Below are 21,831 nucleotides of genomic sequence, written 5' to 3'. Positions count from 1 at the left end.
AATAATAATAATAATAATAATAATAATAATAACTCAAGATCTTGTGGGACTTTAGGATTCAGACTGACAGGCACTTGGTCCACAACACACCTGACATAACAATAGTTGAAAAGAAAAAAGTATGGTTCATTGACATTGCAATACCTGGTGATGCACGAATTGAAGATAAACAGCAAGAAAAAATCACAAAGTACCGGGACTTACAAATTGAAGTTGAGCGACTGTGGAAAAAGAAATCGTGTGTTGTCCCGATTGTAATTGGAGCCCTCGGAGCAATACCCAAAGGGCTACCCCGCTATTTAGAAATCCTAAATTTGCCGGACTTGAACATTTTGACTCTACAAAAAACCACCTTACTCGGAACAGCTTACATCCTCCGACGATACCTTAACAGTTCCTAGGTCCTTGGTTAGGACTCGAGCTGCTGAGCTATTATCCAGCCTCAAAGGCTGTGAATCTCACTAAAGATTAACCAATAAATAATAATAATAATAATAATAATAATAATAATAATAATAATAATAATAATAATAATAATAATAATAATAATAATATCTTAACAGTTCCTAGGTCCTTGGTTAGGACTCGAGCTGCTCAGCTATTAACCAACCTCAAAGGCTGTGAATCTCACTAAAGATTAAATAATAATAATAATAATAATAATAATAATAATAATAATAATAATAATAATAATAATAATAATAATAATAATAATACCTTAACAGTTCCTAGGTCCTTGGTTAGGACTCGAGCTGCTGAGGTATTAACCAGCCTCAAAGGCTGTGAATCTCACTAAAGATTAACCAATAAATAATAATAATAATAATAATAATAATAATAATAATAATAATAATAATAATAATAATAATAATAATAAAAAAAAAAGAACTGGGAACCGAAACATAAAATTTACTGTCCTTATCTTGGCAAAATCTACACAACTGGTGAGTTCAATTAGCTGTAATGCTCACACAGTCTTCCGGCAAAGAAATAAATAGCATCTGTTTAAGGATGCAGTTGAGATTCACGCACAGTAGATGTCAGGATTGCTACACATATAAAGAGCTTTCTTTTTTAACAATCTACTTTTTAAAAATCTAAACATTTACAAGTGACTAGAAGACCTTGGAGACTTCCAGTGGAACCCCTGCCGGCCAAGGCAGGAGACCTTATACCATTCCGAACAAATGAAGGTCTTGAAAAACCCCAGTGACAGAATCCACACTTTCTGGAGCCAAGCTATCCCACTGAGTAGAGTAGGAGTGGGGGGCCCCAGTCCCAGCCTCTCTATTCACATATTTTATTTATTTTATTTTTTATTTTATTTCGAATTGATATACCGCAACTTCTCCCGAGGGACTCAGATAAAAAACATACAATACAAACATTAAAAACAATTAAAAAGATATATATTAATTTGGCCCCAATTTAAAATAACAAACCAATTAAAAATATTTAAAAAATATGTTAAAAAATATGTTAAGCCAGCCCGGCTTGCTGAAGAAAGAAAGTTTTAAGGGCACGGTGGAAGGCACCGAGGTCTTAGATTGTCCTTATCTCTGGGGGCAGCTGATTCCAGAGGGTAGGTGCCCCCACAGAGAAGGCCCTCCCCCTGGGGGTTTGTTTGGCTGATGGCACCCCGAGGAGGCCCTCTCTGTGGGAGCGCACGGGTCAATGGGAGGTCATCGGTAGCAGCAGGAGGTCTCGAAGATAACTAGGTCCTATGCCATGGAGCGCTTTAAAGGTGGTAACCAACACCTTGAAGCGCACCCGGAAGACCACTGGGAGCCAGTGCAGCTCATGCAGGAGCGGTGTTATGTGGGAGCGCCAGGCGGCTCCCGTAATTACCCGCACGGCCGCATTCTGGACTAGTTGGAGCCTCCAGGTGCTCTTCAAGGGGAGCCCCATGTAAAGAGTGTTGCAGTAATCCAGGCGCGAGGTGACGAGAGCATGAGTGACTGTGCACAGGGAATCCCGATCAAGAAAGGGCTACAACTGGCGAATCAGGCGAATCTGACAGAAGGTCCCCCTGGCTACAGCCGTCAGATGTTCCTCCAAGGACAGCTGCGTATCCAGGAGGACTCCCAGATTGCGAGCTCTCTCCACTTGCCTTTTAGCTAAAAGATAGTAAGAAGAAAGCATACTCCAGCAACCAAAAATATTATGTGTACATGGCACTTTTTTGGAACTGTCAGCATGGATTGAACACATTTATTTTGAATACTTTCATGATCATTATGCTTTGCAAAAGAGCAAATTTGGGATCCACAGAGTAGCTAAGTACCTGAGTTTGGAAAATCTTGCAATCTGTAGGAATATAAATGGGTTCAGTGATTTAAGTGAATGTCCAAGTAATACCTCTTGCATTTACTACTATTGAGCTAGGTACCACCTATACCCGTGATGGCGAACCTATGGCACGCGTGCCACATGTGGCATGCACAGCCCTCTCTGCAGGTATGGTGTATTTTTAAGGGCTCCTTCTGAGACAAGATTGTGAACAAAATACTACCCGTCTATTGAATTTTCTGGCTGATTGAATGAGCTAAATCCAATCTCTTTAATTCCAGTAGATAATTCACTTGATAATTCACTCATTATTGCATGCAAGTTCTTGATGTAGTTTACTTCAGAAGACAAAATTTGAAAACCAACCTTTACTAATGCAGAATTAGATTTGTTTATTGATGGAAGCAACTACATCTTTGATTATCAGACGGAAAATTTTGGAACAGAATGCATTGCCTTTGAATATTCCAGCTCCAAAAGTAAAAAGTAAGCCTGGATAGCTCAACAGACAGAAGCACTGTAATTTAACACCAGCTGTCTGCAATTAAAGTAAGATCGAATCTCGCCAGGCTCAAGGTTGACTCAGCCTTCCATCCTTTCTAAGGTAGGTAAATTGAGGACCCAGTTTGTGGGGGCAATAAGCTTTTGTATAAATATACAAAAGTATGAAGGTTATTGCTTAACGCACTGTAAGCCACCCTGAGTCTCCAGAGAAGGGCGGCATATAAATCAAATTAAAAAAAAAAATGTGTTGCATTAAAATGTGTTTTGCAGTTGGCAAAAGTAAAACAGCCAATATTTTTTTCTTGACAGCACATATACCTTTGGTGTTGTACATGCACATGGAGATTTATGGCTGGAAAAAGATTTATTTACAGCAAAAAGTAGTCAGATTAAATGTGGAGAAGAAATATTGCAGATTTTAGATGCCATCTAGAAGTTAAGAAAGCTTTACTAGTACGATGAAGAGAGATGGGTCTCTTTGGGTTTGAGGGAAGTCAAGCTTTCTGGAAAGAGGATCTCCAAAATCACATTTGAGAGCGGCTAATGGTTGATCCAAAAGCTGTTTTTAGGTCCATACACCGCCCGAAGCCGCAGACCTGAAAGTCAATGTCAGATTATCAATAGAGTAAGACAGCACTTTCCTGCACTCCCTACACTACGCTCCCTAGAACTAGCCCAAGATATTCAATAAACTTCTTTCAGGTTTTATACAGAGTTCTTATTAATTATTTTGTCATTAATATAGTATGTAGACGACAAGTTAATAATTTGCAAATAGTTTTAGTAGTTCAAAAAATTCTGGGGCCAGTTGCGCCCCTTTCTGGATCGGGACTCCCTACACACAGTCACTCATGCCCTCGTCACCTCCCGCCTGGACTATTGTAATGCTCTCTACATGGGGCTCCCCTTGAGGAGCACCCGGAGGCTCCAACTGGCGCAGAGTGCGGCCGCGTGGGTGGTTATGGGAGCAACATGGCGCTCCCGTGTGACACCTCTCCTGCGCGAGCTGCACTGGCTCCCGGTGGTCTTCCGGGTGCGCTTCAAAGTTTTGGTTACCACCTTTAGAGTGCTCCATGGCTTAGGACCTGGTTATTTACGGGACTGCCTACTACCACAAACAGCCTCCCACCGGCCGGTATGCTCTCACAGAGAGGGGCTCCTCTGGGTGCCGTCAGCCAAGCAGTTTCGGCTGGCGGCCCCCAGGGGGAGGGCCTTCTCTGTGGGGGCACCCACTGGGTGGGTGGAACGAGCTCCCCTCGGAGATACGGAGGATCCCAGATCTGCACACTTTCCGCCATGCTCTTAAGACCCTCCTATTCCAGCAAGCCGGCCTGGCCTAATTTTCTCCCCTTTTTTAAATTTTTTAAACTGAAATTTTAATTTGTTTTAAATTATTGGGATTTTTAATTGTCTTGGGCTAAATTATTTAATTTGGTTTTAAATTGTTTCTAACTTTTGTATTTATGTATTTTATTCTGTGCCTGTTCACCGCCCTGAGTCCTTCGGGAGTAGGGCGGTATATAAAATTAATAAAACATAAAACATAAACATAAACATAATATTGCAGTAATGTATTAATCAGTATTCAGCTAGGGGGGATAATACGTGTTTATGTGTTAGGGTTTTCTTCCTTTTTTAATGCACATTTTTAATGTCAGTTTTCTGTTTTGTCTTCATTTGTTTTTTAAAACAAATTTTGGAATTTTGTATTTTAACTTTTTAAACAATAAAATAAAAATGCAACCAAAAAAAGGAAAGAAGATCCGAACCAGTTTTCAGCAAGATCCATTGCAAAATTATTTCAGTGATCACCCCTTGGAATCAGATCTTCCCGCAGACAGATAAGAGCTAATCTTTTACTAACCATTCCTTCTCCACACTTTGTTCCAGGGTTAACCATTCCCAAATCTTCATTTTCTTTTGAAAAGTAGTATTTGCATGAATTCTCTGCAGTTGAATTATCTATGCAGTATAACCTGCCACATTTAATATCCCTGAAAAGGAAACAGCCAGTTCATTCTAATTAACAAAGCGGATTAATAAGACGTCTGTTTCTTTGCTCATTTGAAAATATTTAAGTTAAAAATTAAAAACAGAGGTGAAGAAACAGAACCTTGCTCAGCCTCAAAATGAACTGGGTTGTATTTAACAGGTAAGTGAAAAATGTCATAAGGTGTTTCAGAGTTTGGAGTAAAAGTAAAGAAACACTGTTCCAACTAGCTCAAATGGTTTACCTGTTTATGAATGTGAATATAGTTTGAGTCAGGATTCTTATCATCCGAGTAGTAACGTATCTATTATCCACATGGAAAACTCCTAAAGCAGATTTAGGAGGGTTGGTTTTTCCAGATCTCTAGGCTAAATTTTCAATAATCTGTGACTAGTGAATGATGGGGTGAGTTAAAATCTAAAGGTCAGGGCAGTGATGAAATGTAAAATTTGTTACTACCGGTGGTAGTAACCGGTAGTACTGTGGGCGTGGCTTGATGGTGGTGGGGTAATATGACTGGGTGGGCGTGGCCAACCTTTTTTTTTTTTAACTTTTAAAACTATTTTTTCTGCAACCTCTTCAGCCGAAGAGGTTGTAAAAAAAAAAAAATGCCTTTAAAAGCCTCTGACGATCTCAGCTGAGCCATGTGATCATCAGAGGCTTTTTTTAAAAAAAAAATTAAAAGCATTTTTTCGGCCGAAGAGGTTGTAGAAAAAATGCTTTTAAATTTTTTTAAAAAACAAGCCTCTGATGATTGCATGGCTCAGCTGGGCATGGGGGGGTGGGCAGGGATTTTTGTTACCAGTTCTCCGAACCACCCACCGCCATCACTCCCGGATCGGGTGATCCGGTCTGAACCGGGAGCATTTCACCCCTGGGTCAGGGGAATTGCACTAAACATTAGAAAGGGAAATTGTCCTGAAAGATGGCTATTACTCCGTTTCCATATTACTCCATTAAGTTTGAAATAGGGATATATAAAATAAGGACTTCCCTTCTTTTAGAAGGAAAAAATGGCACAGGATTCTGTGGGTTTGTGTAAGAGCTAGAGGCAGAGTTCATTTACACACATCACGAAAAGGTACTGCAGCTTATAGTTTGGATTGGGATCAATTTGTGGTGCACATCTCGCCATTGTGGTTTCCAAGTCATGGTTTATGACTAAGTGCAATTCATATTCATATTCTTGTGGCTTTCATATGCTACCTCCCATTGTTCCTGACCTTCCTGTGGTTCATGGAGGAGCTACGGGTTCTGAAAGGGGCCAAGAGATGCCTAGAGAGCCTCTGGAGAAAGAGAAGGGATGATTCTGACCAGACATGACCTAGAACCATTATTCAGGCCTACTTCATGGCAATAAGAGTGATGAAACAGCAGTATTTCTCTGCTCTTATTGTGTCCTCAGAGTGCCACCCTGAGGCCTTGTTTCAAATGAATCCTGGCAAGACCAAATGGCTTTGGGTACATGGGGCTCCAGGATCTGGGACTTTTCATCTGTGACTCTGGATGGGATTGCTCTACCTCAGACAGATCCAGTCTGAAACTTGGGGGTTCTCCTGGAGCAGGAGACAGTCATGGCTAGGAGATTTTTTATTATTATTATTATTTGATTTATATGCCGCCCTTCTCCGGAGACTCAGGGCGGCTTACAATGTGCTCAGCAATAGCCTTCATCCCTTTGTATATTTATACAAAGTCAGCTTATTGCCCCCACAAACTGGGTCCTCAATTTACCTACCTTAGAAAGGATGGAAGGCTGAGTCAACCTTGAGCCTTGGCGAGATTCGAACCTGCAGTAATTGCAGGCAGCTGGTCTTAATAACCAGCTTAATAACAAGGTGCCTTAGACCACTGTACTACCAAGGCTCTGAGATGCCCCAGTTGTGGCCTTTCCTGGATCAGAATGGCTCTTGTGATAATAACACTGCTATGTGTGCTGTATTGGTTGTCGATCTGCTTCTGGGTGCAATTAAAAGTGTCAGTGATCACCTCTAGAGCCCTTCATGGCATATGGATCCAAGTTACTTGATCTCATCCCATTGGGATTGGCCCATCCCACTCATGCTGGCAGAGGCATGCTGCAGATCCTGTCAGCCCACTTCTTCCAGCTGGCCCGCATCCAGGAGGAAGGCCTTCTCTGCTTTTGCTCCTGCCTCAACATCTTGCCACACCAATATGAGGTTATTGCTATAACAGGATCTAGAATTTGCATTGCTAAGTGTTGTGGCCCGTCAGAGGCCTGTGCGGATTGTAGCTGATTCTGACAGCGAGGAGGCTGGGGTGATGCTGCACCAGCAGCCTGTGCAGCTGGCACTCGAGTCAGACAATGAGGAGGCTGGAGAAGATGTGGTGCCAGAGGTGGAGATTCAGCCAGGGCCTTCAGAACCCCCAGAAACTTCCTTAAGTGAAGAGGATGAAGAGGAGGAGCTTCTTCTCAATGCACGGGCGCGCAGAGCTGCCAAAAGGCAGGAGTGGCTCCTCAGGAGGAGGTCTCCTCGAGAGTAAGGCTTGGGGCTAATTGGCCACTCTCTTAGCCTATTTAAGGAGGAACGCCAACTGAAGCAATTTGCAGGGAACAACTTTAGTTCATTCTCCTTCGCATCTAAATTCTCTGCAAAATTGCTTCTGGGCTTTCTACCAACCTTAGTAAGATTGTGATTACTTTATCTTTGATTTCTTGTAGGCTGTTAAGAAAATTTCTTAACAGCCTTTGTTTGGAAAAGACTGAGTTATTTTAGTAAATTTAAGTTTTGTACAGACTTTGTGTGTGCTGTGTTCTTTGTGGTCCGTAGCTGGGGCAGAACACTAAGTAAGTCTGTTGTTAAGTGACTTGCACCTGGTTTTATGATGTTTTTGCAACTCTTAAATGAATCACATGGTTCTTAAGCAAATCTGACTTCCCCTTTGGCTTCGCTGGAAGGGAAGAATCATCATGTGACCTCAGCACATTGCAGCCCTCATAAATACATGTTGATTGACAAGCCTCTGAATTTTGATCACATGACTATAGTGATGCTGCAACAGTGTCAGTGCAAGGACAAGTTGTGAGACACTTAGTGTTGATGTTTCTTTGAAGTCACTAAATAATGGTTGTAACTCAAGGACTACCTGTACTTTTTCATACAGTCTTTTAAAAGGCACTTCTATCCTCATGGAACTCCTTTTATACCCCACTTTTAACCCAAGTGGGGTATAAAAGGGTATATCCCTCTTGTAACCCAAGATGAGAAACCAAGGAAAATTAGCCATTCAGAAATTGGCTCGCACTTCCGTTGTTTTAACGGGTGGTAGAATCAGGTTCCCACAGATGTGGACCTGAAAACATTTCTTATATTATCCTTAAATGATCTCATCATCATAGCAGGAAATAATTTAGAGTGCTTACTTTGGTTCACATGGAATGTTTGTACTGTTTTCCTTTTTACAGTAGCCAATATCATTCCCTTTCTGGTTAAACCTAAAACAACCATCTGGAGCCACTTCTGCATCTGTAAAAGGGGAGTGAGAAACCAAGACAAAGTCAAGTATCACATAACAGCAGGATTCCAAATCACCACAACATGCCACCTGATTCTTTTAATTAGGGACCCAAAACTGAACTAGAGATATTCTATATGCAGTCTCATTGTACCACCCATCAATGATCAAGATAAACCTCCTGTCAACTTGCAAAGCTTCCAAGTTGCCATGAGCAGGAGGGAGGGAGAACTGAAGTGAATTCCATACATTCTTTCTGACCGCAATCAGAAGGAGGGTGTTAGGTTTCACAGCCAGCCAAAGTGGTTAATTGGAGAATGTGATTTATGACATGGCCAGAGAGGAGGGAAGAGACAGGGTCATAGGGGAACGTAAATCTACGTAGGATCAGTCCTAACTGCATCCGAGTATTGCCGGAATGTTGCTCCTAATAAATGAATATATTTCCTTTGAAGTTTGGATCATGGCTCATGAATTAATTAGGGCATCTTTCGGAAACTTGGCACCTCCAAGTTTCCTGTTTCCCAGAAAAATATGTCCTTTATATGAATAGGAGGAATTTATTCTCAGGAACTTATGTTCCTTTTTCAATGTAAAATTATGGTGAAAATTTTGGGATAGTCTGCCATTAAAGTCATGAGTGATCAGTAAGAAGAATCACACCCTAAACTTCTGTTTCTTTAATTAGTATGCCAAATCTGAAGAAAAATTCAATCTTAGGGTTTGAATACTCTTATGTATGTTCAATCTCCATTATCTCTGCTTGAGAAAGATTGGGTCAATCAGTGACCCTAATTAATTCTTAGAAGATCAAAGCTACATGGACAAAACTCTAAGCTTATGACAGGTTCTTGATGCTATTTTTTGTATTTTTCCAGGAGTATTGACTTACTTCACAATATCTGGTGATTTAAGACAAAGAGTATTAGACAATAATTTTGAGCTGCTGCTGTAACATACAACATAGCAGTCTATAAATGGTATACACACACATACAGTTCACACATGTATTGTCTCATATCTTTGTCCACTTTGGGAATGTATCCACAGTCCACAAATCATTCTTCCCCCAAAGTCTGTCTTTCCAGATTTCTGGTCTACAACTGCCATCATCTTTTATCATTGGCCATGTTCTCTTGGGAAGCTTGGAGCTTTAAACCAAAACATGGACTGATCTGGAGGACTGAGCTATGAAGCTTCCAAAGAAAGAACTTCATCTTGAAAAAATAAAATGCCATCAAAATGAAATGATGATTTACTACGGATACCAAGGAAAAATATCTTTGATCAATAACAACAACTGTCTTAGTCTTTTATAACACCACTATTCCGAAATGCTAAGGTTGATTTACCTGGCCCCCAGAGAGCAATACATTGGTTTGCTAAGGTGGGACATGTCCCCCTGAAGCAGTAACCCGAGTTGTTTTGGCATGGGTGTCCATCCATATGTAAGTGATTCAAGGGACACTCAGCAGATTGGCCAGTGCAGAATTCAGGCAAGTCACAGTCATCCTTTGCTGCTCGGCATAGTTCTCCTGCTTTCTTAAACTGTGGGTGAGAATGAAGAATGCTGCCAACTATCAGTCTTTAGCAGCAGAAATCAAAGAACCAAGCCATGATTCACAACACATTTGAAAGCCTCTTCTCCATCTGTCGTCTGAGGATTACCAAGCAAGGCATCTCTGCCATGATACAAATGGGCTCCAGGAATTAAGACATGGTGTATGGTGCTTAGAAATCCCAGCCTAGAAGTCTCAGCCTGTCTCACTTGCTATGACACAGTGATTGCCATGAAGAGCTCAGTTCCTGAAACACAAGTGCTACAGTAGGTTGGCTGACTATGAACGTCAATGAAAATCAATTTGGCCCTCATGAAAAATCAAAATGTCTGCATGGTATAGTTTTATTTCCTTACATGGGAAGAAGCATTTGTAGCATTTTCTCTCATGTGCTGTTCCTGTGAGTCTTGGCTTGTGATGGAAGTATGGAAATAATAAAAACTTTTCGCCCCTTCTGCTCAAAAAGTTTATTATTCAGTCAACTGGGATCCTATATCCCAGTTGCTTGATGGTCCTCCAGCATCTCCAAAATGTGGCACTAAAATATTTAGAGCCTTGGAGAGTAGGTAGGGAATTTACGGGTGGGAAAGAAAGCAATTTGATTTATCTCCTAAACCCATCTCTACCTAAAAGCCATAGTAGAGAGAAAAGAAATGTCACAGCATCATCAGAGACCTCTTAGAATAGAGATGGCTAACCTTTTTGCCATCACGTGCCAAAAGTGGGAAGAGCACAGGGGGATCACACGCACGCATGCCCACACCCATAATTCAATGCGCCTGGCCCCCACGCATGCATGCATGACCCCCGTGTGACCCCTGCTTTTTGCACGTGATGGCCGGTGGGCCCAGTAGGTCTGATTTTCGCCCTCCCCAGACTCCAGAGGCTTTCTTACCCACCTTGCCCACCCTCCTGGAGGCCGGAAACAGCCCGTTTCCCAACTTCCGGTGGGCCCGGAAATCAGCTGGCCGGCACACACATGCGCGCTGGAGCTGAGCTAGGGCAACGCTCGCATGCCGGCACGCGTGCCATAGGTTCGCCGTCACGGTCTTAGAACCTTCCAGAATAACAGGAAGGTGAGTTAGGGCATGAATCCCAAAATTGCCCAGCCTTATTTAAAGTGAGGTTCTATGCAAAACTCAGTCAAAGAAGGATATGTATTATTTTCACAGGCATGACTTAACATGCCAAAGGAATGCATTTTAAATGGAGACAATTTTGTGAAACTGTCTTCCCTATCTTCATAAGGGCGAAATAAACTGGAAGAAGGGATGGGAACAAGGTTAAAATGTTTTTGATCACTGGAAGCTACCAAAAGACATCACATTTTCATATTACTATTAAGGCGTAGGGTAAAATCTCTCCTAGTGTTAAAAATAAGCAAGCCTTACCTGGCATTCTGCACAACATGCCCCCTTTGCACACTTTGCCTCAGGTTTCAATATACAAAATGCAGCTTCGCAGCACTCATTTTTACATGTCTGAAAACCAAAAAAAATATATCAAGTGACATCATAGGCTTTCCTTCCTGATCTCTTTTAATTGGTCTCTTTTGAAGAGGGGAAACTGTCAATGTTATGACTCCGACCCCCGAGCCCGTCTTATCGGAGGAAGAAGACTCCGAAAGTGAAGGAGAGGAGTTGGCAAGGCCTCCCTCTCCAGGACCCTCCTCTCTGGCAATGCCTCAGGTGTCTTCTGAAGGAGAAGAGATAGACCAGGAGCCAGGCATTTCCGAGCAGCCGCAGTTAGACAATGACGGAGATAAGTCTTGGCTGGATCCCCGACAGCGTTGGAAAGACAAGCACGCGCAGCAGAGAAGGAGGCGTGCCAGAAATTAAGCTGAGTCACTGGACCACAGGGGATAAAAGGGGTTGTGATGACCATTCAGGCTTTGTAATGGACAAAACTGAAAGCTAGCAAGTCATTCTGCATTTCTAGAACTTTGTTATATGCTCTGCTTGGACTGATTTTTTGGACTGGACTTGACTATTCTTTGGCTTTTGTGGACTTCGATGTTTTCGGTCGGAGGAGATAAACCTCCCTTTGTAAGTAAAAAACTGTTGGCAGGCAGCCACTGGGTTGCTGCCAATTCTGTTATCAAAGGAAATTCTTGTCTGCTGGTTTATTTTAACTCTTGATCGACTGCTGGTGTGCGTGTGTGAGACGGGGACAGAACAGTCAAGGAAAAGGATATTTCTGTTATGTGTTCCCTCTTATGGGATCATGTTGGAAGATGAAAGTGACTAATAGTAGCCTGAGTGTTTGTTGGTTGCCCATCCCTGTGCCCCATGCCCCCTCCATCAATGATCCATCACTGATTCATCACTGGATCATTGGATCCATCACTGGATGATGCCCCATCCATCAGTGATGGATACCTCATCACTGGAGGCTTTCAAGAAGAGACTGGACAGCCATTTTTCTGAAATGGTATGATCTCTTCAGCTCGAGCAGGATGTTGGACTATATGACCTCCAAGATCCTTTCCGTTATCCTGTGTCCTATGTTATTGCAAAAGGATGATGGCATTTTTGCATGAAACAGATTTATCACATATTTCCTATGTGAAAAGAAACAAACAAAAAATATATCCTCATATCCTAATTCTGAAGTTCACATAACCTGCAGTCCAAAACTCTTGCTTGTTCTGAGCTATTTTCTACTCAGGATGCCAGCCTTTGAGGTAGGCCAGAGAAGAAGCACCAAACATGAATATTTAACACTACCTTTATTCTAAGGTTATGATAACCTTAATATTTCATGCCTGAAAGGGCATTTCTCCCCTTATCTTTATGGAAAGATGGGCATTCCTCTTGAGATGTTTGTCATATCCCATTGCTTCTGCAGGCTGAGCTACCTTTTATCTGACAATTAAGTAGCCTGTTCCTTCTCCTTTTTTGTCTCTCAACCACATTCTCAAGGATCATAACATGTGTATTGACCTAAGGAGAATAAATCACTGTTCGTGTGAAAAATTACTATTAGAAAGCAGAACAGAAGTTGAAGATCATAAGTTCTAAGAGAAAGTTGCTCAAGGAAACTGTGAGATAGGCAACATGGCCAAGTTGCAAGATCCAATAAGATTCAGTCACCAGGGCCAATGATGGTAGATATTCTGGTGAGAGAGAAGTTCCCTGAGGCTGGGCTCCAGCACAAATCTGAAAGCTTGGAAGACTCAATCTCTGTTCCTTCTGACAAACCCAGATTGGTTCCTGCAACATTATCCTAGGACACATATATTTACCTTCATTCATAATATGGGAATGTCAACAACGTAGGGGTTTTCAGTAGGGAAGGATATTCTTAGTGTGGTAAAACACTCATTTTTAAAAAATGCATTGTCTTCCCAAAATGCCACTAGCCTGCGTGGCGTAGGAGGCTAATGCATCCTACTAAGGCAGCATTTAACATCCAGCTGCCTGCAATTACTGCGAGTTCAATTCTCACCAGGCTCAAAGTCGACTCAGCCTTCCATCCTTTCTAAGGTGGGTAAAATGAGGACCCGGTTTGTGGGGGCAATAAACTGACTTTGTATAAAATATACAAAAGTATGAAGGCTATTGCTTAACGCATTGTTAAGGTGTTCAAGGTGTTGGTGATCACCTTTAAAGCGCTCCATGGCTTAGGGCCAGGGTACTTACGGGACCGCCTTCTGCCACCAATAGCCTCCCACCGGCCAGTTCGCTCCCACAGAGAGGGCCTCCTCAGGGTGCCGTTGGCCAGACAATGCCGGCTGGCGACCCCCAGGAGGAGAGCCTTCTCTGTGGTGGCACCTACCCTTTGGAACAATCTACCCCCAGAGATACGAGTGATCTCCGACCTCCGGACTTTTCGTCGGGCCCTAAAAACTCATCTCTTTCAGTTAGCTGGTCTCTCTTGATTTTATGATTTTATGGTTGGTTTTAAATTTTGATATGGATTTTAAATTGACAAATTTTAAACTATGGGCTAAATTTAATTATTTTAAATCTATTTTTAGTTGTACTTTATGTATAAATGTTTTTATTTTGGCTGTTCACCGCCCTGAGTCCGAAAGGAGAAGGGCAGTATAGAAATTCGAATAATAAATAATAAATAAATAAATTGTAAGCCGCCCTGAGTCTCCGGAGAAGGGTGGCATATAAAAATAAAAAAAAAATGTAAGTGAGATATCAGTTCTTTAAAACTGATTTCTCAAATCCAAGAAACCAACCCATACATGCATATACATAAAGGACACAAACCTATCCCATTCAGAAGCCAACCTCTTGGATGGCTCATACCACTTTTGCAAGGATTCCCATTTCTGAGACAATTCATGGAATCACCCTTGTTGATTGAAAAACAAAAACATTACCTCTGGAGGGCCACAGTCGCATTCTTCTCCCTCTTCCACAAAACCATTTCCACAAACTGCAGTTGGAATAATATCTGTGGTCAAGGGGTCATTGAAAATGCATTGTGCACGTTCAGTCATGACATACTTCTGATAATCCGAGAAACTGCAAGAGCTGAACTCAAGAGGAGGGCTAAAACTGTAAAGATGAAGAAGAGATGGCAATAATGTAATTAAAGGGATTTTTTCTCTTTTTTGGGAGGTGTTGCACTTTTTATGATAACTGTTTTAAGGGAAAGAGAGAGGTAAGATACTGTTGTGGCCCACCAGCGACCTGTGTGGATTGTTGCTGATCCCGACAACGAGGAGGCTGGTGTGGTGTTGCGCCAGCAGCCTGTGCAGCCAGTGCTTGAGTCAGACAGCGAGGAGGCTGAAGAAGATGTGGTGCCAGAGGCAGGGATTCAGCCAGGGCCTTCAGAACCTCCAGAGGCTCCTTTAAGTGAAGAGGATGAAGTGGAGGAGCCTCTTCTCAATGCACAAGCATGCAGAGCTGCCAAAATGCAGGAGAGGTTACTCAGGAGGAGGTCTCCTCGAGAGTAAGGCTTGGGGCTAATTGGCCACTCCCTTAGCTTATTTAAGTTTGCGCACAGCTTATAAAAATCTGCAGGAAACAACGTGTGTTCATTCGTTCGCTGATCATTGAATTTGAATTTTCTCTGCAAACCTGGTGTTGAGTATTGAGTGACTGGTTCAAACGGACCAATCAATAGACGAGACTCGGGAGCGGGAAAGTTAAGCAAGCGTCAGTGGCTGAAGCCGTGGACAGCTCCAGGCTATAAAAGGGGCTGCCGCGGCTGAGTTGGCATTGCAGTTACGGAGCTAAATAAAGAGTTCATTCACACGTTGTGTCCAGTCCTTCTGTTGTGCCCATACTTAACACCTGGCTTCTGGGCTTTCTGCCAACTCTAGTAAGACTCTATCTTATCTGTGGAATTCCTGCCAGGTTGTGAAGAATGTTTTATTAACAACCTGCATTTGCAAAAGACTGTGTTTCGAAGTAAACTGAGTTTTGTTCGGAGTTTGTGTGTGCCTCATTCTTTGGGATCCATAGCTGGGGCAGAACAGATACTTATTGGACTTCTTTTCTAATATCAGCCACTTGCCACTGGGTTCTGAAAGACTATACTGAAAGAGATACAAATACAGTATCAGAAATCCACTTTCCTAATGCTATTACAACTCATTAGGAATATAATCATTGGCCCTCAAGTTAGAGGGTAAAAGCAAGAAGCCAACGACCAGCTGCTTTTGGCCATTAAATAGACAACATGGTCGTTTTTTAAGGGCAAAGATGCACCAGACCCATTATTAAGCAAAATTATTGCCTAAACCAGGGCATCTGTCTGAAATACCAAGTAGTGGTTCTGAAGTATTAAAAAGTGAGCATAATGCAAAAGAGGTTCAACAACATTCTCAATACTAAATAAAGAGCAATAAATACTCAATAAAGAGCCTGGATAGCTCTGCAGACTAAGCACTGTAATTTATTATTATTATTATTATTATTATTATTTTTTAAATTTGATTTATATGCCGCCCTTCTCCGGAGACTCAGGGCGGCTTACAACGCGCTAAGCAATAGCCTTCATCCTTTTGTATATTTTATACAAAGTCAGCTTATTGCCCTCACAAACTGGGTCCTCATTTCACCTACCTTAGAAAGGATGGAAGGCTGAGTCAACCTTGAGCCTTGGAGAGATTCGAACCAGCAGTAAATTGCAGGCAGCTGTGTTAATAACAGGGTGCACTAAACCACTGTACTATCAAGGCTCTATCAATTTAACACCAGCTGTCTGCAATTAAAGTAAGTTCGAATCTCCCCAGGCTCAAGGTTGACTCAGCCTTCCATCCTTTCTAAGGTAGGTAAATTGAGGACCCAGTTTGTGGGGGCAATAAGCTGACTTTAAAAAGTATATAAAAAAAGTATAAAATATACAAAAGTATGAAGGCTATTGCTTAACACACTGTAAGCCGCCCTGAGTCTCCGGAGAAGGGCAGCATATAAATCAAATTTTAAAAAAAAAATACTTCCCATCTCATTGCCAGTGAATAAAATACAAGGCAATGAAGTTCTAGGGGCTTTGGCAGAAGAAAGCAGAAAATTGTCAACAGGTAAGCATGTGCCCTGAGACTATGGAAAAATCTTACCCAAAAGGTTACAGGAATTTTGGTAATAGACAATTTCTGAGAAGATCCCATTCCTTCCTTTCCCCGTTCTCCTTCTTCTTTCCCTTTTCCCTCCCCTCCTCTCCCCCCTTCCTCCTTCTCCCCTCCATCTTTCTTCCTTCTTCCTCCCTCTTCTTCTTCTCCTTTCTTTCCTTCTCCTTCTCCTTCTCCTTCTCCTTCTCCTTCCCATTTCTCTTTTGTTTCTTGAAAAAATAAAGCCTAATAACAACATCCATCACAGTTATTAAAATTTGGTTTCTTGGGTTATGCTTCCTATGCCATTTCTTTAAACTACTGTGTTTTGGAGGAAGCTACTGAATGATGGCTATTCAACTGTTGAGAGATGTTCTACCTTTTTAAATACGACACATTTTAATCACACACCATCAATTTACACACGTTTGACCAGACCCCACTGTTCTGTAATTCTGACCATTTCGTTTTTTAAGCTCTCAGCATACTTAATTTAATGTTTAATTGCAATCATTTAAATATAACATGATTTGAAAGGCATTAAAAGTGGGGGGGGGTTTTTTCTGAATCCTTACTTTATTGAGGTCTTCATAATACATGGTCCTGTGTTGCAAGTACAGGAATCTGTATCATGATTCATGCCAAGATTATGACCCAATTCATGGGTCATTACAGCTGCAATTAAAACTGCCATGTTGTTGTTATCCTGAAAAAAAGAACATTTTTGTCTACAGTTAATCCACCAGGAAACCAGAAGCAAACCCAGTTATTAGCACTGAGCTGAAATCTTTGCTCAGGGACTTTCTAATAAAAAAAATCAGAGTTGAAAAAGAAATAATTTACAGGGCTGAGAATAGGTTTCTTGCAGAAAGCAGTTGTTTCTTCAAAGTTTGGTGGCTTCTTTTAGTAGCTTAGAGATGGAGGTTTCCTCCACAATTGTCTCTTTGGAATACTGCAATAATAAAGTGTCTTCCTATTTTTTTTCTGGGTTAAAAAAATGAAATGTAAATAAAAATTAGCCTCAAAGGGAGTTGAAGGGGTAAGATCCTTTTTTTTTTCGAGAGGGGGGCAGGGTCCATAGCTCTTTGAACAGTCATTAAGTGAGCAGATGTAAAACGAGGACTGTGTGTACCATTCTTTCAGCTCTTCTGAGTGCATATGTGCACCATGACTCCAGAACATGCACAAATACTTGCATCCGGAAGAAAACTTTAAAGTCCTGAAGATCAAAACCTCTGCATCTATCTGTCTATTTATTTAGTTACTGAACTTACAGGCAACTTCAATCCAAAACCTACTCAGTGGCTTTTGCTACAAGCTAGCTAGCATTTTCAGAATATTGAAGGTTGAAATGCTTAATAGATTTATGCAGGGGTGAAATGCTCCCGGTTTAGACCGGATCGCTCGATCCGGTAGCGATAGCGGCGGGTGGTTTGGAGAACTGGTAGCAAAAATCCCTGCGACCCCACCCCCCACCCCCATGCCCAGCTGAGCTGCACGATCATCAGAGGTTCTTCGGCCGAAAAAATGCTTTTAAAAGTAAAAAAAAAAAAAAAAAAGGCTCTGATGATCACACAGCTCAGCTGGGATCGTCAGAGGCTTTTAAAAGCATTTTTTTCTACAACCTCTTCAGCCGAGGAGGTTGCAGAAAAAATGCTTTTAAAAATAAAAAATATCAGGCAACTCAGCTGGGATCGTCAGACCCTTTTTAAAGCATTTTTTTTACAACCTCTGAAGAGGTTGTAGAAAAAAATGCTTTTAAAAGTAAAAAGAAAAAAGTTGGCCACGCCCATCCAGTCACAGTACCCCCTACCAAGCCACGCCCACAGAACCGGTAGTAACAAATTTTACATTTCACCACTGGATTTACGAGTGAGTTGGTCCTTCTGAATAAAAATGAGTTTCCTAAGCAAGCAGGCTTAGGGTTACCCCATATTGTCAGGACCCTAACTCTGCTTGTTAAGGAACAAAACTTTATAACCTCCGTGTGACTCCATTCTATTCTAAGTGAACAAAGCTACGTTTACTGTTTCTCAGTAAATATCTTTAGCATTTTCTTGACTAATATGGTTTTTTTACAGACTCTTTAAATATTAAAGTTTTTTTTTTAAAAAAAGCAGATTTAGTATTCTCTCATTTTCTCACTGTATATTAATTCAGCCATATAAATCTTGATCGTAATTTTTTGGGAATTAAAGATGGATGATTCATGTTTATCATCAAGGTTACTAAGAATATTGTTCAGAAACCTTGTTTGCAAGTATTGCATCATAATTTGACCTGCTCATTTGCCGATTGTGGCAGTTTTTCTTTGACTTCTCCTGATCCAAATAATTATAATATATTTTGATCTTCTGCTACATAAGTCAAAGCATACAAAAAGCTTGTTCTGTGACATGTCCATAGTGCATTGTGGCAAAACGCCATCAGTTGAGGAAAGACCTGGAGATGTCAAATTCATAAATAAATATGGATGAAAATGATGTGGATCAAAAATTAGAAGAGTTTTTATTTGTAATAAAGTTATGAGTGATATAAGTTTTCATTGACTACAAACAGGTAACACTTGTCCTTTCTACCCACCTGAATAACTCCTGCAGAATAGAAAGAATCGCACATGCCACCTATGAAAGCTACTCCTAAGACTCCTTTATCGAAGTGAATACCCCTGTAAGAAAGCAGGTAGGGAGGGGGAATACAATTTATAGAAGATGGAAGCACAGTCTATAGCATTGGGGCATACATAACCCCCTATGCCTTTTGCAAACATCTGTCCTCAGGGATGGATTTTTAGGATGCATTTTCACTGCACATTAAGCTTGGGTGGGGAGTGATTAGCATGTTATGTGAATCCAGCGCATTAAATTTATTTACATTCCTTGTGCTGCAAAAAACCCAGATTCAAGTGTCTTTAATAGTTAAGTTTCTTCTATCAATTTAGCTGCGGTATTATTGAAGACTAGTTTAGATTGGAAATGCTGGTTGAGTGACAAGTCAAATTAATAGCTGTGGGGAAAAAAAATGGATATTCTGTATTTTTTACAGTCTCTCTTTCACTTTGATCTGCCCTCCATTTAGCCAGTGGTGAGTTGCCCCCTGTTCGGACCGGTTCTATAGAACCGGTAGTAAAACCGGTGGGAGGCTCCGCCCACTGGCCCCGATGTCATCAGGATGTTTCTGCGCATGTGCAGAAGCACGCACACGTGGCCCCATTGCAAACCGGTAGTAAAGGTAAGTAGAACCCACCCCTGCATCTAGCTCTAATATATTTCATGCAATTGTTATGCACAGAGCCTGTAAGATTACTCACAATTGTTATTTGTCCAATATATTATAGATATAAGCCAATTAACTTGCCAATTTCACATTCATACATTATATGTGACACCTCTCCTGCGCGAGCTGCATTGGCTTCCAGTGGTCTTCCGGGTGCGCTTCAAGGTATTGGTTCTCATCTTCAAAGCGCTCCATGGCTTAGGGCCCGGTTATTTACGAGACCACCTTCTGCCTCCGATAACTTCCCACCGGCCAACACGCTCCCACAGAGAGGGCCCCCCTCAGGGTGCCGTCTGTCAGGCAATGTCGGCTGGCGATCCCCCGGGGAAGAGCCTTCTCTGTGGGGGCACCCGCCCTCTGGAATGAGCTACCCCCAGGGATACGACTGATCCCGGATCTCCGTACCTTCCGCCGGGCCCTGAAGACTTTTTTATTTCAGCAAGCCGGGCTGGGTTAAAAATCTTTTAATTGGGGGATTTTATGGGTAAGGGGTTTTAAATTGGGGAAGCCAACGATAAATTTAATTTCGTTTTAATGTATTTTAATATTTGTATTGTGTGTTTTTAATTTTGGCTGTTCACCGCCCCGAGTCCTTCGGGAGAGGGGGCGGTATAAAAATTTAATAAATAAATAAATATATAAAATAAATATAACATATAGGCTGAGCTCACACTGCCTCTATAAACTAGTCACATTAAGATTTAGAATATGGATTCACACAACCTGCTAAGCACAGGTATTATCCAAGAATAGATATTGTATTAATTTTCTTTATTCTTGGTTTATCTGTTTGTATAATGGAAACATTCATTTAGCTGGTACAGAATGGAAGCCAATTGCTTGTGTGAGTGCAGCCAAAGCATATGAACAAACTAATGAGAGAATACCATGAGATATGGGGTAAAATGAATTCTGTTTGATATTTGTTCCACCTGTTTTTACAACTTAGAAGTAAATAAGTAGATATGTCTACCAATTTATTTGAAAAATTCATATGAATTACATGCATAATTCTTTTTGAATATCAATTGACTTGGATATATCTTGGATATTACTTGGAACCCAGATACCTTCATTTCTACACATTATTAAACATGGGAAGCTGTCAGAACCTTCCCATGTGACGCTCCCATGTGACCCCCCTCCTGTGCAAGCTGCACTGGCTCCCGGTGGTCTTCCAGGTGCGCTTCAAGGTTTTGGTTACCACCTTTAGAGCGCTCCATGGCATTGGACCGGGGTATTTATGAGACCGCCTTCTGCTACCAATAGCCTCTCACCGACCAGTACGCTCCCATAGAGAGGGGCTTCTCAGGGTGCTGTCGGCCAAACAGTGTTGACTGGCGGCCCCCAGGGGAAGAGCCTTCTCTGTGGGGTCACCTACCATCTGGAACGAGCTCCCCCCAGAGAAACGGAGGATCCCGGACCTGCGCACGTTTTGTCGTGTTCTCAAAACTTTTTTATTTCAGCAGGCAGGCCTGGCCTAACTCTCCTCTTTTAAATTTTTAACTCGTGTGATTTTATAAATTGGGTGTTTTAATCTGTGTTTCGGCCAAAATATTTAATAATTTTAAGAGATTTTTTAAATATTTGTATTATCTGTATTTTATCTTGCCTGTTCACCGCCCTGAGTCCTTCAGGAGTAGGGCGGTATAGAAATTTGATTAATAAATAAATAAATAAATAAATAAATAAATAAATAAATAAATAAATAAATAATAAACCTGCTTTGTTCTAACTTCTTAGGACATCATTCCAAATTTCATTCTGAGACATTTTGGAGAAAATGATGCTTCTATAAACAGGGAATCTGCAAATCATTTTTACTGGTATATATTAAAGATAGGAAACTGTCAAAGTCTGGTTTGTTCTAATTTCTAAGGACTTCATTCTAAATTTGCCAAAAAGTAAAATTTGTAAAAGCAGAAATGCCCGATCAGAAGCCTCTGGAAGCTTCCTATATTTTCTAACATCCAGACCCACTTTAAAGTTGTCACACAAAAGAGAATGTTTAATTGACAGAAGAGGAAAATTAGGAAATTTATGTCAGGATAGTCATTTGAGTTTCAATTTCAAAACCAGGTGAAATGGAATGAGCGTCATTCGGTGTTTTCTAAAAACTAGTTCTATGATAAGAAAAAATGGTTTGCTTTCACCCAGAAACAGAGTTCGCACCTTGTTTACAACATGCAACACAGAGCAAACATCAGCATTCTCATAATCTT

At 41.2% G+C, this 21,831-nt stretch overlaps 1 protein-coding gene across 1 annotated transcript in view; it reads right to left on the bottom strand.

Annotated features, from left to right (window-relative positions):
* Positions 1-3,317: 3,317 nt before the first annotated feature.
* Positions 3,318-21,831, bottom strand: part of LOC139323235 (zinc metalloproteinase-disintegrin-like NaMP) — a 38,224-nt gene continuing 19,710 nt past the window's right edge. The window contains exons 10-17 of the mRNA XM_070952511.1: positions 18,917-19,001; positions 16,909-17,039; positions 14,156-14,333; positions 11,211-11,300; positions 9,613-9,808; positions 8,169-8,271; positions 4,658-4,787; positions 3,318-3,389 (exon numbers count right to left, since the gene is read on the bottom strand). Coding sequence (XP_070808612.1) covers positions 3,318-3,389; positions 4,658-4,787; positions 8,169-8,271; positions 9,613-9,808; positions 11,211-11,300; positions 14,156-14,333; positions 16,909-17,039; positions 18,917-19,001 — 985 coding nt within the window. The remainder of the gene's footprint in view (positions 3,390-4,657; positions 4,788-8,168; positions 8,272-9,612; positions 9,809-11,210; positions 11,301-14,155; positions 14,334-16,908; positions 17,040-18,916; positions 19,002-21,831) is intronic.

Source organism: Pituophis catenifer, unplaced genomic scaffold, assembly GCF_029215685.1.
Source record: "Pituophis catenifer annectens isolate HBS135680 unplaced genomic scaffold, rPitCat1.0.hap2 SCAF_12, whole genome shotgun sequence".
Lineage (NCBI taxonomy): Eukaryota > Metazoa > Chordata > Lepidosauria > Squamata > Colubridae > Pituophis > Pituophis catenifer.
The sequence above is the reverse complement of the archived record's forward strand: the minus strand, read 5'-3'. Positions and strand labels throughout refer to the sequence as shown.